Below are 16,143 nucleotides of genomic sequence, written 5' to 3' on the forward strand. Positions count from 1 at the left end.
TTTGTTCAATCTCCTATTCTTTATGTATGCCCTCTTACTTTGTTCAATTCTGGAGTTGCACTGTAGGTTGGGATGGTCCTTTTTGCAGTTTTGAGATTCACTTAAGGGGGCTGTGATTCAAAATCTATCTGCAGGTCCTGGTATTTGCTGACAGGTGTATGGATAATCTGAAACCCACTTCCCACTGCCTTGGAATCTGTCCATGCAGTGAGGCTGTAGTTTTACTCCCTGGAATAAAATGTGGTTAGAAGAGGGAAGAGAATGGAGCAGACAGTGGGGGGAAGAGGGGGGTGGAGAGATAGAGGAGTAAGGGGGGAAACAAACTCGTGTACCAACAAATGGAGAGAGAGGCCTATACTGAAACAGATAAAAACAATAGACCACAGCTACAGACTAACCAACTCCCATACAAAAAAAAATAAAACATACAATGATGCTAACATACAAGCTAACCAAACACCTTATTGGTATGCCGTTCCTCTGTACAAAGGTATGGTTTACAGAGAAGAGAAAAGAGAAGAAAAGGACGAGAGGGAAAAAAAGGAACAATACAGTAGGAATAGAATTAAGTCATTAAACTTACAGAACCAATCAAGCACACTCTGAGACTTTTCGTTTAAGTCCAATGTCCTTTCAGCTCTGATTTCTAGCTTTCTTTTTAAGCTGGTAAATTAGTTCACAGTTAGGGTGAGTTGCCCCGGCCTGCTGTGAAGGACAGTTCAGATCACCCTCCGTTCACCACTCTGGCCTGTGTCTGTTTTTCAAGCTTGTTTCTCCCATTTCAGTGTTGTTACCTTGAATTGCCAGCAGGTGGTGCTATCTCAGCTGCTCGCCCCAGAGGGGGTTGGGCCGGATAGGAACCGGGCTGAGGCCGGAGGAGATACAGGCCTGCCTCAGGGCACACGGGAGGACCCAGTCGCAGGAGAGGTGGCAGTGATCCCAGCAGATCTTGCCTGCAGGGGCTTCAAGGACTGAAGTGGTGGATCACCTCAGACATGGGTGGCACAATGTGCTATGGCTGCCATGGAGGCCACAGTGGTGCCAGAGGCTGCTGTGTCTGCACTGCAGTGGCTATCCAGACCGCTGTGATGCCCCAGCGGTGGTGACGGCCTAGCTCCGTGTGAAGAGCAGGCTGCCGATGTTGGGGTCTGCAGCCCCCGGGCAGAGAGCAAGAGACCATCTGTGTTCTCCTTTGCAGAGGGTTTCATAGACCCACATCTTAGCTATTATTATCTAATTCTTAATGTACCAGGAGTGTTTGGGCATGCAGTAAAACCTAATTGCTATATTAGAAAAAGTTCATGAGAAAAGTTATATAGTATTTTAAATAAGTATGCTAGGAATATACTTGCTCTCACCTCCTTTCTCTGAACTTGACTTAGAAGAGAGTCAGGGAAATGAGGGCTCTTCGTTTCCAGCCTGGTGAGTATAGAGGCAGATGGTAAAGGAGGTTCAATAGGTCTGGATGAGAGACAGGGAGACCTACACAGGAAGGAGCCCTGGGGGAGCTGTTAGGTTAAAGGATAAGGCTAAAGAATTAGGGATTAGGGAATCAAGAACTTATGGGGTCAAAGATTCACTGGGACCTCTTAGTCAAGGGCCATTTACCTGGTTATCTTCCCTCCCATATGTACCGCTAATATCATTGTGTCTCTGCTCTGTAAACATGCAGCTCTTTAGAAAGTTTTCTGTGTGATTTAAAGTTACCTAACTTTGGAGAACCCAAATGTGGAAAACTCCTTTACCATGTTCCTTCCTCTTGTTTTTCTATTTAGATTCTCCCCGCTTTTGGGGGATGGGGAGGGAGGATGCTAATGAGCTTAAGAAACATGATATTTTAAGTAGTTTCCTAAAATATTATTTTTATTCCTTACATCAAAGTACTCTGAAATTTTGCCCTCGAAGAAGCCTAGTTTTAAAATAATGCCATGTAAAATAGCATATAGTTATGTCTTGAGGTCATAGAATCTATTGTACTATTAATTAAACTATCAGAAATCAATAATGATTTTAAGCCCTAGAACCTAAATTTGAAGAATAGTTTGCTGAATGATAATTGTTATCTTGAATTTTTAAGAAAATCAATCCTTGGGCTTCTTCAAATTATCTTATAAAAATTAATTAATATGAAAACTTCCATTAATTGTACACAATGTGATTTTTATATATTCATTTTATTTATGAAAGCATGAAGATAATGGGAGTAATCATCTGAAACAAAAAAATTGGAACAATTAAAAAAATGTTTTGGAACACTTTTCATAGCAAGAACTTAGAACTTAAAATGTCATATCCATTTTAAAATCCATCTTGAAACATTCTTTTTTTAGCTATGCAATGGAGGATCAGTGACTGATCTTGTGAAAGGATTTCTGAAGAGGGGAGAAAGAATGAGTGAACCTATAATTGCCTACATTTTACATGAAGCACTAATGGTAAGGCAATTTAAATTGTTTGTGCATTAATTATGAGGCACTTCTAGTTAAAGGAAAAATGTGGATCCTATTTTTAGAAAAATATAACTGCATTAGAATTTATTAATGCAAGAGTATATGCAAAATCTGACATGTTTAACATAGATAATTCCTTTTTCCCATTGAAAATCTACTCTCCTTATAGAAACAGAATCCTGAATTCTGACTTCCTGAGTGTATTTTTGAGATTGTGATAGTGATGAAGGTAGAAAACTAATAGTTAGGTTTTTCCTTGCCATTATCTTGAATAATTATATGGAATGTTTTCTTTTATTAAGATTAACATGTTTTCAATAAGATATTTGGTAAAAACTGAGGGGCATGCTCTGGTTTTATGAATTTTCATATAATCCGAATAGAAATGATGCACTTTCATTTGACTAAATAAATGAAAACTTTAAGAGTGTTTGAACATTAATTTTAATGTTTCCTATTGATTTCGCACAAATGTTTCAACTGAAAATTTTTTGTTTGATGCTTTTCTTAAGAGTTATTATGTATTTTCCATCTTCTAGGGACTTCAACACTTACATAACAACAAAACTATCCACCGAGATATAAAAGGAAATAATATTCTGTTGACCACTGAGGGCGGAGTTAAACTAGTAGATTTCGGTAAGTTCTGTTTAAAATGCTTGAGTTGACCTGCACAATAAATTAGTTTGATGTGATTTGATCATTTCCAATAGCTTTTCTTTCTAGGCATTGAAAGTGAAGAAAGATCAGTAATATTACATTGAAGTTAAAAGTACAGAGATAATTTGGTAAATGTGATATTTCTGGAAGAAAGAGTGACTTCAGCTAGTTTGTGCCCATATAACACTAATATAGTAATACGCATCCTCTGAAACAGACAGCATTTCCAATGATTAAGCCAATAATGGTAATCCCATGGCTCCTAATAGGGATTACTTTAAAAATGGGCATATGTCGAAGTCCAAAATTTTGAGATGTAAGGGGAAATCTTCAGGGTCATCTGAGACTATTTTCTGCATCCTAAGAAAGAGACACAAGGGAAAGAGGGTCTTGTTCTTCCTCAGGACCATGTGTGTCTTATTGTGAGATGCCTAAAACTGCTGTAGTTACCTTGTGACTAAGGTGCTCTGTCCTGAGTGGAAAGCCAATTTTGAAAATGGCAGAACTGAGAAAGGGGAGTAATGGGGATATTTGATGTCATAATTAAGCCACTAAGTCAATCAACTTTCAAACCTGCCTTATCTCTGACCTTTTGTTATGTGAGATAATAAACTGCCATATTTACTAAGCCAATTTGGAGTTTCTGTGTTATAGCCAAAGGCACCATAGCTGATATACCTACCCTTCATCTGGGCAGTTCGTTTCCCATTTTGAGGATGCTCTCTTGTTCCTTCTCCTTTGATCCCTGCAAACACAATAATCCTATGAGAGTGGGCAACAGTATTTTATGACTTCTCAGTGTTCTTCAGTCATTATTCCCATTCCCTTTTGCACTCTAGCTGGGTAAAGTATCCTTTCTTGTACTTCTGTAGCCTGTGTATATTTCCACTTTTGCTTTGATCACACAGAATTATATTATCTATAGATTATCTATTAATCTATAGATAATTATATTATCTATAATATTATCTTAGAAATATAGATGGACTGACAAGGTATTCGAGAAATGAGACTTTGTTTTAGTCTATCTTGTAGACCTAAAGCTTTGTTAGTTGAATGAATGCACTTTCTTTCATTTTGCATTTTAGAAACTGAAGCTCAGTGAAGTTAATTGATTTTATTTTAAACGTTGTTTTAATGTCCAGGAATGTAGCTCTCTAGTTATTTTGGCTTAGCTCAGGAATGAATTTCAGAGCTAGAGAAGACTGGATGAGTAGTGTATCCTCACCTAAGCTTTTGAAAACTACTGAGCAGCAGTGAGTTTGACAACTGACAGTAGTGTTGCTCTGTTGAACCCAGAGCCATGTGCTGGAATAATTTAGCTGTGTTGGTATATTGCAAAGGACTTCTGCTTGAAATTAAAAACAACAACAATGAAACACTGTTCACTGTTCCATAGGCAGTTCTATTATTCTCTCTAGAAAATAATTTTGCCTCTACTGTAAGTCAGGCCCAAATAGAGAATTTGATATTTAACTTGAGATCTCATAATTCTCTTTCTCTAAAAATTGGATACAACATATATAGGCTAAAAATTGTTAAAAACAAGTATAAGTAAACATCTTTTTTTAGACATTAAAGGAAAGTTTGGTAAACCAGAAGCTTTGAGAAATGTACATTTTCGAGATATCCTCCAAAATAAGCTAGATTAAAAGCACACACTTAGTAAATAAATAAGGGAGCTTTTAATATGATATCTTTAAAATATAGTCATAAATTGGATAGCTGATAAAATGAGAGCTTTGGTTTTAGATTATTTGATTTATAGGCTAGGTATGGTGGCTCATGCCTGTAATCCCAGTGCTTTGAGAAACCAAGGCGGGAGGATTGTTGGAAGCCAGAAGTTCAAGACCAAACTGAACAACAAAGTGAGACTCAGTCTTTAAAAAAAGTCTTTTTAAAAAAATTAGCCAGGCATGGTGGTGCATACCTGTAGTCCTAGATATTGGAGAGGTTGAGGCAGGAGGACAGCTGGAGACTAGGGGCTAGAGGCTTCAGTGAGCTATGATTTTATCACTGCACTCCAGCCTGAGTCACACAGTTACATATTAAATGCATTTCTAGTGTCTGATACCAAAATGCTACTATTTACATATAAGACATTGTTTCTATTTCTATTCTCCATGGTAGGAAGATATGGATTCAGTTAGCTAAAAATGATTAGTAGGTTTTTGTATGAGTTAAATAGTAAGGGTGATAGTTGCGTGTACATATGGTGAAACTTCTTGAGGGCAGAAGGAACAAGATGGGATAAACCACAAATGGCAGAATTAAATTGAAAATGAATGTCCTCGTTTTATGTTTAAATCATAATCTTAGAGAAAGCTACGACTGGGAATAAAGGATTTTAGAATAAGTTTTATTTGAATTTCTTACATCATAAAATATGCTATTTCTGAAGATCTTAGATGGCTGTCAGCATCTTATATTCAGAATTCCACTCCCTGCTACCAGCTCCATTCCCCCAGATCTACATATCAAGAGTTTCTTGTCTTAGAAATTCACTTGCATCTACTCATTGCTCAAGACACATATTTTAGGCTCATCCTTGAGTCTTCCTTTGCCTTCACCTTTTGTATGCACAACTAGTCACAAAACTTGTTTCTCTCCTAGATATCCCCAGACTCCATCTTAACTGCTCCTGCCTTAGTCCTAGCCCTCATCTCTTACCTCGGTTCCTGCAGTTATACTTTACTAATCTCCCTACATCTAATCTTATTCCCTCCCCTCAGTCCATTCTCCATACTGCAGTCAGTGGGAGGCTTTCAAAAACATATCTGATCCTGCTGCTTCCTCGTTCAGTATTTTATTCAGTGGCTTCCTGTAGTCCCTGGGTGGTGCTTTTCCTTATGATCCTCTGTGCTGGCACAGTGTAAGCACTTAATGATTAATACCCTCTTTATATCCCTTGTGCTCCTCAGGAACCCATCTTCCTATTACCTATTAGCCCTATCAGCTTCTTTCAGTATCCTAAATGTGTCATACTCTGTCCCAGTTGGGGCTCTTACACTGGGAAAAAAGTACTTAGAAATTTATTAATATGCTTTTCTCTTTTGCCTATTCAAGAGCATGATCTTCATCCCAATGTGCCTGAGGCATCTCTCTGGAGGAGGGGGGAGATTAAGATTTATTCTAGAAGGCATACAAGAAAATGACTGAGTTAATACTCAGCTTTTAATATTCAAAAATAGGAATTTGTAGCAAGACCCAAGCTATCTCCTAAGAAAATCTGTCTAAATTGTTTTATCTTCTCTTTAGCACATGGAGGGAGTTTTCAGGGATACACCGTAGCGTTTCACGTAAGAGAGGATAGAAGAGGGGGGAATCCTTTCCAATTCTATGGTAATTATGGAAGAATGAAGCAGAAGGTGAGGCCAGAGAAAGAGATGAGTTTTTAAATAGTAAAGATGATAACAAGGGCAGGAATGTTCTGGAGGGGACCACTCAGTCTGCAGCTGTCCAGCCTGAGGTGAGCCATATCATTGCCACTCTGGAGGTACAGAGTGATCAGGTAGGGGAAGGACTCAAGGTTAGTTATCCCAAGCCCTGTCCTTAGTTTCTAGAAACCCTAAAGTAACAGAGAATCTGACTGGTGAGTTTCTAGAAGTGGTTTCTCAAGGGATAAGGGGATTTGTATAGTAAGACACAGAGCAGATGCCCTGGCCAGGTCTGAACAGAAGCCACAACCAGATCTCAGTGTGTTCTCAGCTCCAGCTGGAGCCAACCTGAGTTTTCATCTCCAGGAGGAACTACAGGAAGTGCTGCCTGCATGAGAACAGATCACAGTTCACTGGAGGCAGATGCTGGCATGGAAGGCCAGTAGGGCACCTAGCAACTAGACACACAAAAGCATATGGCCTCAAAGACTAGATACTTCTCCCTGTTATAAGTTCGTATAAGAAGAAGAAGGGACACCATCTGAGATACTGAACTCTGTCTAAAAGGACTTACAGATTTATTGGATCTGACTGAGCTTTACTTCTCTCCTAGCTGGAGAGCAAGGGCTTAGGGAAAGGTTACAATAGTTACAGGCAAAAATGAAGAAATTGCAATTTTCTGGATATCTAAGAGTAAGTGTTGAATTTTGTGACCATTTACAAATATGATGCTTTCTCCACATAGAAATCTCCCCTCACTCCTATACCCAACTAACTTCTGTTTGCCTGAATGAGTGCCTCCCCAAGACTCAATACTTCATTCATCTGACCAGTTATCAAGCTCTGTTATAGTCATATACTTTATTTCACTGCCTTCTCTGCTAAGCTGTAAGATTCCCTGTCTGGTGTATCACTTTGTCCCTAGAACCAAGTCTGGTGCTCACATTTTGAAAGTGCTTGATAAATACTATTGAATGAATGGATGAGAGGAGAATTTTCCATACAATTGTGTGACTGTGATAAAGTCACTTAAAATCTCTAAGGGCATCAATCTGCTCATCTACAGGTGTGAAAAAGAGGTTTCTACCTTGTAAGGTTGGTTGTTATGAAGAGTAAATGAGATGCCAGAGGTAAACTTCATAGTATAATTACTGACATTTTGTAACTCAGAAAATCTAGCTATTACCTTTATTACAAGATGATATTCTCACTTAGCCTCAGTGCTGTACAAGTAGTAGGTGCTTGATAAATAATTGCTAAATAATAAAAATCTGAGTTCCCAAAACAGGTGCCTTTTTATGTTTCAAAAAAAGAAAACCATCGTCCTTTGCTAGAGTAAATTTAGTATTACTTTAAATTTCAAAAATTACACTAAAAGTAGGATTCGATTTGCTAATACTAGTTATGAGTACAGCCTTTAAGAAAACCTTTTGGTTTTTTGTTAAATGGGATACACTCTTACAGAAAACTACCAGATACCTCAGAGAGCAAAAAGACAAGTAAACTTGTAAACATTATTAATGAAATGCATTAGTGGTCACCAGTATACAATCAATCAATAAATAATATAACCTCCTAGGGGATAAACCCCTTTAGGCAAGGCAACTAATGTCTGAAAAAGCAGTTCTTGTCTTGAATAGAAAATGAAAGACAAACTAAATTTAAAGGGCAGTCCTCAGTTCTCATTTCTGTGGATTTTCTCTCTGGGGAACTTAATTTTTAATAGGATAGTTAACATTTCAATACAAAAGTACAGAATGTACTTTTTGTGATTTATTTAGGCATCGTTTTTATGACAGAATATTTTATGGCTTTAAATCTCTTATTACCCACATGCCCAATTTTAGACCAAATCCCCAGTGTGTAATATAGGTCAAAGAGAAGTTGTGATTTATTTGTTAATAACACACTTTTTTGGGGCACCAAGTGAGGTGCTTATAACTGAAAAACTTAAAACTTAAAAATAGAACTTGAAAACTATGAAATACCCTTCAACCTTCCCCCCTTTATTGAATACTTTAGACCAAAAGCCATTAGGTGGGAAATCATGAGAGGGGTGCAACTCAGTACATAATTTGGGGCCTGAGGGGGATGAGGAAGGCATCCATGATGACATAGGATGTTGAGTACCCAAGGGGGATGAGAAGGGCATCTATGTAGGGTCTTGGGGGGTAACTCCAGGTGGTTGACAGAACCAGAGTGAGGTGAGGAGGGCATCTGCATAGGGTTCAAGGTGGAAAGAAGAGATTGGCTACCTAAAGGGGGCTTGATATTTAGCATGAAATATACTGGGGATAATGGGTTTATTACAGTTAGAAAAAATTAAAAATTTGAAAAGGAAGAAAACTGACTTGGTTTTGGATGGTGTTTTAATAGACATAAACAGATAAAGAAATATAATGCAATGTATATATGGAATGGTGTGTGTGTGTGTGTGTGTGTGTGTGTGTGTGTGTGTGTGTGTGTACATATTGCCTAGCTATTCAAAGAAGAGGGCTTGGGAGCATTGATGTTCTAAGAGAGCACAACTAGCACCCAGCACCTAGCTTTTGGTTTTTGAATATAATTCTTGGCTAAAAGGAAGCAAGAATTCTTGGAGAAAGACTGATTTTAGGGCTATATCAGATGAACCTGGAATTTGTGCCCCCAAATAAGGAAAGACACAAAGAATGATGGGAACATATCCAAGGGATGCAGAAACCAGCCTGAAACAATTCTCAATGACCAGATCTAGGATAGTTTGAGTACCAAAATAGTAATACTGATGGTAATCCACTGAATATAATAAAAGGTCACAAACCCATAGTAGCATACATACACACATCAATAAGTGAATGGAGAGAAGCAGAAACTTTTCCTTATAGAAGAATGCCAACTAATAATGATAGAAGGAATAATGAAATTTTAAAAAAGTCATTCGTTGAAAGCCATCATTGTAATAATCCATCCAGAAACTTCAATGGATGCTAAAGCTAGTGGGTTAAGTTTTGGTTAGAAATGGAATAGTTGCATAGTCTCAAAATACAAAATACTAGTTCATTAAAAAAGTAAAAGGAGAACTTTACAAGGGAGATGCTCAGCAGACCCACCATTAATCAAGTCAATGTGAGCATATCTAGACATGGGACAAATGAAAATCAAACAGCACCCAGTAGGATGCAATGAGAAGACCTCAGCATCACTTCCACAATATTACTGCCAAAAATAAAATTGTGAGGGACTAACCAACAAACCAAAATTCAGGAACAGCCTATAAAATTAACTGACTTGAAATCTTTAGAAAAAAAATCAAGTCCATTAAAATTGAGTAAAGATTGAGGAACTCTTCTAGATTGAAGGAGATTAATGAGACTAGACAACTAAATGCAACACATAATCCTGTATTATATCCTTTTGTTATAAAGGATTTATTTGGGACAACTGATATACTTTGTTGGGACAATTGACACAATTTGAATGGGCTCTGTAGATTAGATGTTTGAAACTTATCATTGTTAAACTCCCTGATTTTGATGGTTATGTAGGGAGAATGTCCTCTTTTGTAGCAATTACACACTGAAGTACTCAGAGGGTGAAGGAGCATGTTACCCAGTTACTCTCAATGGGTGTGGAGGGAGCGTGCATTGTAGTTTTCTTGCCACATTTTCTCTAAGATTGAAATTATGTAAAAACATTAAAATGATAGAGCTAGAGACTTAGCATGGAAATTTAAAGATCTAGGTGTTAAATATGTATACATACATGCATATGTACATATATACACACATATACATATTTACTATATATAAGTTGAATGTTATGAATCTTGAAAATTTGAGAGTTAGCACTTTATAGAGTGAACTACTATATTTTGAAAAAACCAGAGGGAAAAATCATTTTTAAAAGTTGGCAGAGCTTCAGAATTTTCATAACTATACAAAAATGAATATTTTACTCAGCTAGAATATATTTTTGACTTTGAAGAGATGACTTTTACCTTGTTAGAAAGAAAAAATATTTATAATTCTTTTGTTACGTAAAGTTGATCCATGAATAAGTGAACTCTCTCTTTTAGAACTTTATGATTCTACTTGCACCCATGGGCTCAAGAATTCCAAACTGATCATTTTTCACAGTTGAATGTTTTACATTATATATATATAAATATATATTTATATATATAAATATATATATTTACGTTATATATATATAAATATATATATATATATATAGATACTGATGTATGTTTTAGTCAAGGATCTTTTTGTTGAAAGGAGCAGAAACTCAAACTAGCTCCAAAAAATGGTTAGATACAAAAGGCAATCTCATAGGTGAGAATAGGAGGTCAAGGGGCTGCCGAAACTGAGAGGGAAAAATGGAAGGCAAGAACCAACATTGTTGCCACCTTATGCTCTCTCACTATAGAAACAAAGTTTCATCTCTCTGCTTCTCTTTGAAGGCCTGTAGACCAGAGTCTGGAGTTTTCATGTTGCCTCCAAGTCTACTCAAAAACAGCAGTCTCAACATCACTGTTTGTTTGACTTTATGGTTATGGATCCTGTGCCAACAACTAACTGACCCAGACTTGTAGCATGGCAAATCAAAGAAATTTGAGTGGGATAAGGAGCTCAACTGGCCCAAGTGGGATCAGATGTGCACTTTGCATCCAATTAGTCATAGCTGCCTGGGCCCTCTTATTCTGCAAGTTACTGTGGATGAAGAAAGGCTCTTTTAAAAATGAGGGTCATGGAAGAGAGAGACAAATATATTTTCTAAATATTCTGGAGAATATTTTTTCCTTTTCATTAAAAAAAAAATCTTTCTTTCTTTATTTATTTATTTAGAACCTAAAGGGTCTTGCTATGTTGTTTAGGCTGGTCTCCAACTCCTGGCCTCAAGTGATCCTCCCACTGCAACCTCCCAAAGAGCTGAGATTACTGTCATGAACCACTGCTCCTAGCCCTAGAGAATACTTTTTCTTATTGATGTATATTGCCCTGTACTTTGAGAGAAGATGTTAAAAATTTTAGTTTTTAATTGTGACAATTTAAATTACTTAATTAGATTATATCCCCAAATTCTATAATGTATATGAAATTGAAAGTGAATTTTAGACATTTTGAAATAGTTGTATTTTTTATTTAGCTCCACAAAAGAAAACTTTGTATCTCGAAATTGATACAACATAAAAACAACCTTAACACAGCTGTATACATTGTAATAATATCTACCAAACGAGCTTTTGCTTGATGTCACAAATTTTGGTGAACCAAAGAGGATTTTCCTTATATTTTTAAGAATTAGTTATTCACTCCTCGGTTTTACTCATTGTAGAATAAGTGTTTGGAACTAAAACTAAGTGATTTTAATCTGCAGCTCTAAAATTTTAATCTCTAAAGAGCTTCAAGTAAGTACAAGATTTTTATGATGAGGCAGGAAAGAGGACAAAGGGAGAATGAAAAGGGCTATGAAAAATAAGATAAGATATCATTAATGATAGTGTACCATGAATCAGAAATATGCTATACACTCTAATCTGTACAATTGAGGTCCAGTACTGTACATGTATACACATATACACAGTCATACAGAATTGAATGGTATAGACATTTCTGGGTGCAAGCCAAGGAGGATGCAGCAAATAGTGTGATCCTGATGTCTTTAGAGAAAGTACTACACCTTCTTCATTATAGGATATGAGTTCAGTCTTAAAGGAAAAGAAAGATATAGGCTGGGCAGATTGGAGAGAGGATGGATTTTCAATGGAAATCATGAGTATTGGCGAGGTGGTTGGAGTGAGCCATTTACCTTGCATCGTTGTATAGACTCATTGAGTGGTAAAACTGGAGCCTTAAATATCATCTGGTGTATTAATTACAGAAACATTAGAAGGTTTTTGATCATCTTTACATGCAAAATATTGTCTGAATATGAATTTTTTGGTGAGAAAGTGATTTATGAGATTCACTAGGTAGTTTTTGACCCCAAAATAATAAAGAATTATTGATTTATTCTAATTTCCCAAATTAACAATGAGAAAACAAAAACCTGGAGAGAAAAAAATGACTTACTGAAGGGCAGACTTCAATATTTCCGTTGCTAGGTATATATAGTAGTTTTAAAATATATTAACTGAAGAGTATTACACATATTTATTAAAAAGTATTAAACAAGATTCTTGGATACAGTTTTCTATTTACACATGAAAGATGATTACTTCTATACTTAGTTTATGTCATTTAAAAACTATTTTCTAAGAAAAGAGTTGTCTTTCTGAGGTGGAGGTCTTAGACCTTTCTAAAATGTCAACTGGAGAATATTCTAATGTTTCTGGCTTTTAAAAAAAACACTTTTATTGACAAAAGTACATAACATAAAATTTAACATCTTAATCATTTTTAAATGTACAGTTGAAGGTATTAAGTACATTCATGTCATTGTGCAACCATCATTACCATTCATTCATATAACTGTTCATCTTGCAAAACTGAAACTCTATACACATTAAACAATAGCTTCTCATTCTCCTTTCTTCCTAATAGCTGGTAACCACCATTCTTTCTGTCCCTATGAATTTTACTGTACTAGGTACCTCATGTAAGTGGAATTATTTACTCCTTGCCTTTTTGTGACTGGCTTATTTCATTCAGCATAGTTTACTCAAAATACATTCATATAGTATGACACGTACTATGGGTCAAGGTTTTCTTTCTTTTTAAGACTGAATAAAATCCTAGTGTATGTTTGCAGCACATTGTATTTATCTATTAATTAACGGGTGGAAACTTAGGTTGCATTATAAATAATGCTGCTATTAACATGTGTGTACCAATGTCTCTTTGAGTCCCTTCATTCAGTTCTGTGGGTATACCCAGAAGCTCAATTGCTGGATCATATGATAATTCTATTTTTAGTTTTTGGAGAAATTGCCATACCACAACAGCTATACCATTTACATTCTCACAAATAATACACTAAAGTTCTCCTTTCTCCATTTCCTTGGCAACACTTATTAGTTGTGCTGTTTTGATTACTGTAGCTCTGTAGTACATTTTTAAATCAGGAAATGTAAATCCTTCAGCATTATTCTTTTTTTTCAAGAATGTTTTGGCTATTTGGCTATATAAATCCTGAAAATAAAAATTTTGGGATGGATTTTTGTATTTCTGCAAAAAAAAATGTTGGGGTTTTTCTAGGAATTGCATGAACTCTAGATTCTTATTAAATGTTAATTTAATATTGAGATCTTAGCAATATTATCTTCCATTTCATGAATACAGAATGTCTTTTCATTTATTTTCATCTTCCTTCGGCAAGATTTTGTAGCATTCGGTGTACAAGTTTTACTTTTCTTACTTATGTGATCATATCAGTTCTAAGCAGATCTAATTTTACTTGTTCCTTTCATTTGGATGCTTTTTATTTTATTTATTTTTTGCATTAGTTTTCTGGCTTAGACTTCTGGTGCTGTGTTGAACAGAAGTGATGACGGTGGGGATTCTTTCCTTGTTTCTGATCTTAGAGGAAAAGGTTTCAGTCGTTCACCATTGTGTAGGATGCTCCCTGTGGTTTTTCAAAAATACATTTTATCAGATAGAGATATTTTCCTTCTATTCCTAGTTTGTTGGGGTTTTCTATTTGTCAAGAAATGGTGTTGAATTTTGTCATGCTTTTTGCATCAATTAAGGTGCTCACATGGCTTTCTTTTCCTCTTATTTCTGTTAACGTGGTATATTGCATTGATTGATTTTTGCATGTTGAGGCATTCTGCATTCCAGGAATAAAGTTCACTTTTATTTGATGTATGGTGCATAATCATTTTATTTTATTTTATTCTTATAAAGATGTGGAGTACAATTCAGGGATAGGTAAACAAACGTTGATTATGCAGGTACCCTTGTTGATGAGGTGTGCTCCTCCCTCTCCTAGCAGTTTCCCTCAACTGCAATCCCACCCCTCTCCCCTGGCAGTTTCCCACTACTGCCAATCCCTTTCTTAAAGTATTATAATTGTTCAAGGTCTGCTTATGAGTGAGAACATATGGTACTCTGTTCATTGTTTCTGTGATAGATCACTGAGTATGATCAGTTCTAAATCCATCCAAGTTGCTGCCAAGTCCATATGTTTGTCCTTCTTTATGACTGTATATTCCATTGCATATATGTACCACATTTTTAAAATCTTTTTTGTCCAAGTTTTGATGGGTAACATAGCTGGTTTCATGTTTTTGCTATTGTAAATAGAGCTGCAGCAAATATACATGTGCAGGTATCTTTTTTGGAGAATGATTTGAGTTCTTCCGGGTATATTCCCAATAGGGAAATTGCTGGGTCATATGGAAGGTCAATTTCTAGTTCTTTCAGAAATTGCCACACTGTCTTCCAAAGAGGTTGTACTAGATTGAATTCCCATCAGCAGTGTAGAAGTGTTCCTTTTGCTCCTCATCCTTGCCAGCATCTGTTGTTGTTTGTTTTATTAATGCTGGCCATTCTTCCTGGGGTTAGGTGGTATCTCAATGTGGTTTTGATTTGCATTTCTCCGGTGATGAGTGAGGCTGAGCACTTTTTCATGTGTCTGTTGTCTGCTCGTGTATCTTCTTTTGAGAAGTGTCTATTCATGTCTTTTGCCCACTTTTTAATGGGGCTGTTTGTTTTTTTCCTTTCAATGTGTTTGAGTTCCTTGTAGATCCTAGAAGTTAGGCCTTTGTCAGGTATACAGTTGGCAAATATTTTTATTCTATAGGCTGTATCCCTGCTCTCCTGATGGCTTCTTTTGCTTTGCAGAAGCTCATTAGTTTGATGAGGTCCTACTTGTCTAACTTATTTCTTAAGGAATGAGCATTTAGGGTTCTGAATAGGAATTGGTTGCCAGTTCCAATTTCCATAAGGGTGTCTCCTGCATTTTCTAAGAGTCTTATAGTTTGAGGTTTTATGTTTAGGTCTTTGATCCATTTAGAGCTAATTTTTGTGTATAGTGATAGGTAGGGGTCCTGTTTCAGTCTTCTGCAGGTGATCAGCCAGTTTCCTCAGTACCAATTACTGAATAGTTTCTCCTCTCCCCAGTGGTTGTTGTTGGAGGCTTTGTCAAACATGAGTTGGTTGAGAAATTGAGGCTTTGCTTCCAGAATCTCTATCCTGTTCCATTGGTCTATGTGCCTGTTCTTGTACCAATAACAGAGTGTTTTGATTACTGTAGCCTAATAGTAAAGTTTGAAGTCTGGAAGTGTGATGCCTCCTGTTTTGTTTTGTTTCTGTTGTTGTTGCTTGTTTGGGTTTTTTTGCTGAGGATTGTTTTGGCTATTTGTGGTCGTTTATGTTTCCATATGAATTTCTGTATTGTTACTTCCAGGTCTGAGAAGAAGGATGTTGTTAACTTAATAGGTATTGCATTGAATCTGTAGATTGCCTTTGTAGATGGACATCTTAACAATGTTGATTCTTCCTATCTATGAATATGAAATAATTTTTCCATTTGTTTGTGTCTTCTTGGATTTCTTTGAGCAGTGTTTTGGAGTTCTCATTGTAAAGGTCTTTCACTTCTCTGGTTAGGAAGATGCCAAGGTATTTCATTTATTTTTTTGTGGCTATTGTGAATGGGATTGTGCTTTTTTTTTTTTTTTTCTTTTTTGAGTTGGAGTCTCACTCTGTCGCCCAGACTGGAGTGCAGTGGCCGCTCCC

General features: G+C 36.4%; 1 protein-coding gene across 1 annotated transcript in view; it reads left to right on the forward strand.

Moving 5' to 3' along the window:
• LOC103262133 (myosin-IIIa-like) overlaps nt 1-16,143 on the forward strand; it is a 104,662-nt gene that overhangs the window by 2,460 nt on the left and 86,059 nt on the right. Inside the window, exons 2-4 of the mRNA XM_008059746.1 lie at nt 786-927; nt 2,331-2,435; nt 2,990-3,089. Of these exons, the coding sequence (XP_008057937.1) occupies nt 786-927; nt 2,331-2,435; nt 2,990-3,089 (347 nt within the window). The remainder of the gene's footprint in view (nt 1-785; nt 928-2,330; nt 2,436-2,989; nt 3,090-16,143) is intronic.

Source organism: Carlito syrichta, unplaced genomic scaffold (genome assembly GCF_000164805.1).
Source record: "Carlito syrichta isolate Samal-C Ts95f unplaced genomic scaffold, Tarsius_syrichta-2.0.1 Scaffold304344, whole genome shotgun sequence".
In the NCBI taxonomy this organism is placed as follows: Eukaryota; Metazoa; Chordata; class Mammalia; order Primates; family Tarsiidae; genus Carlito; species Carlito syrichta.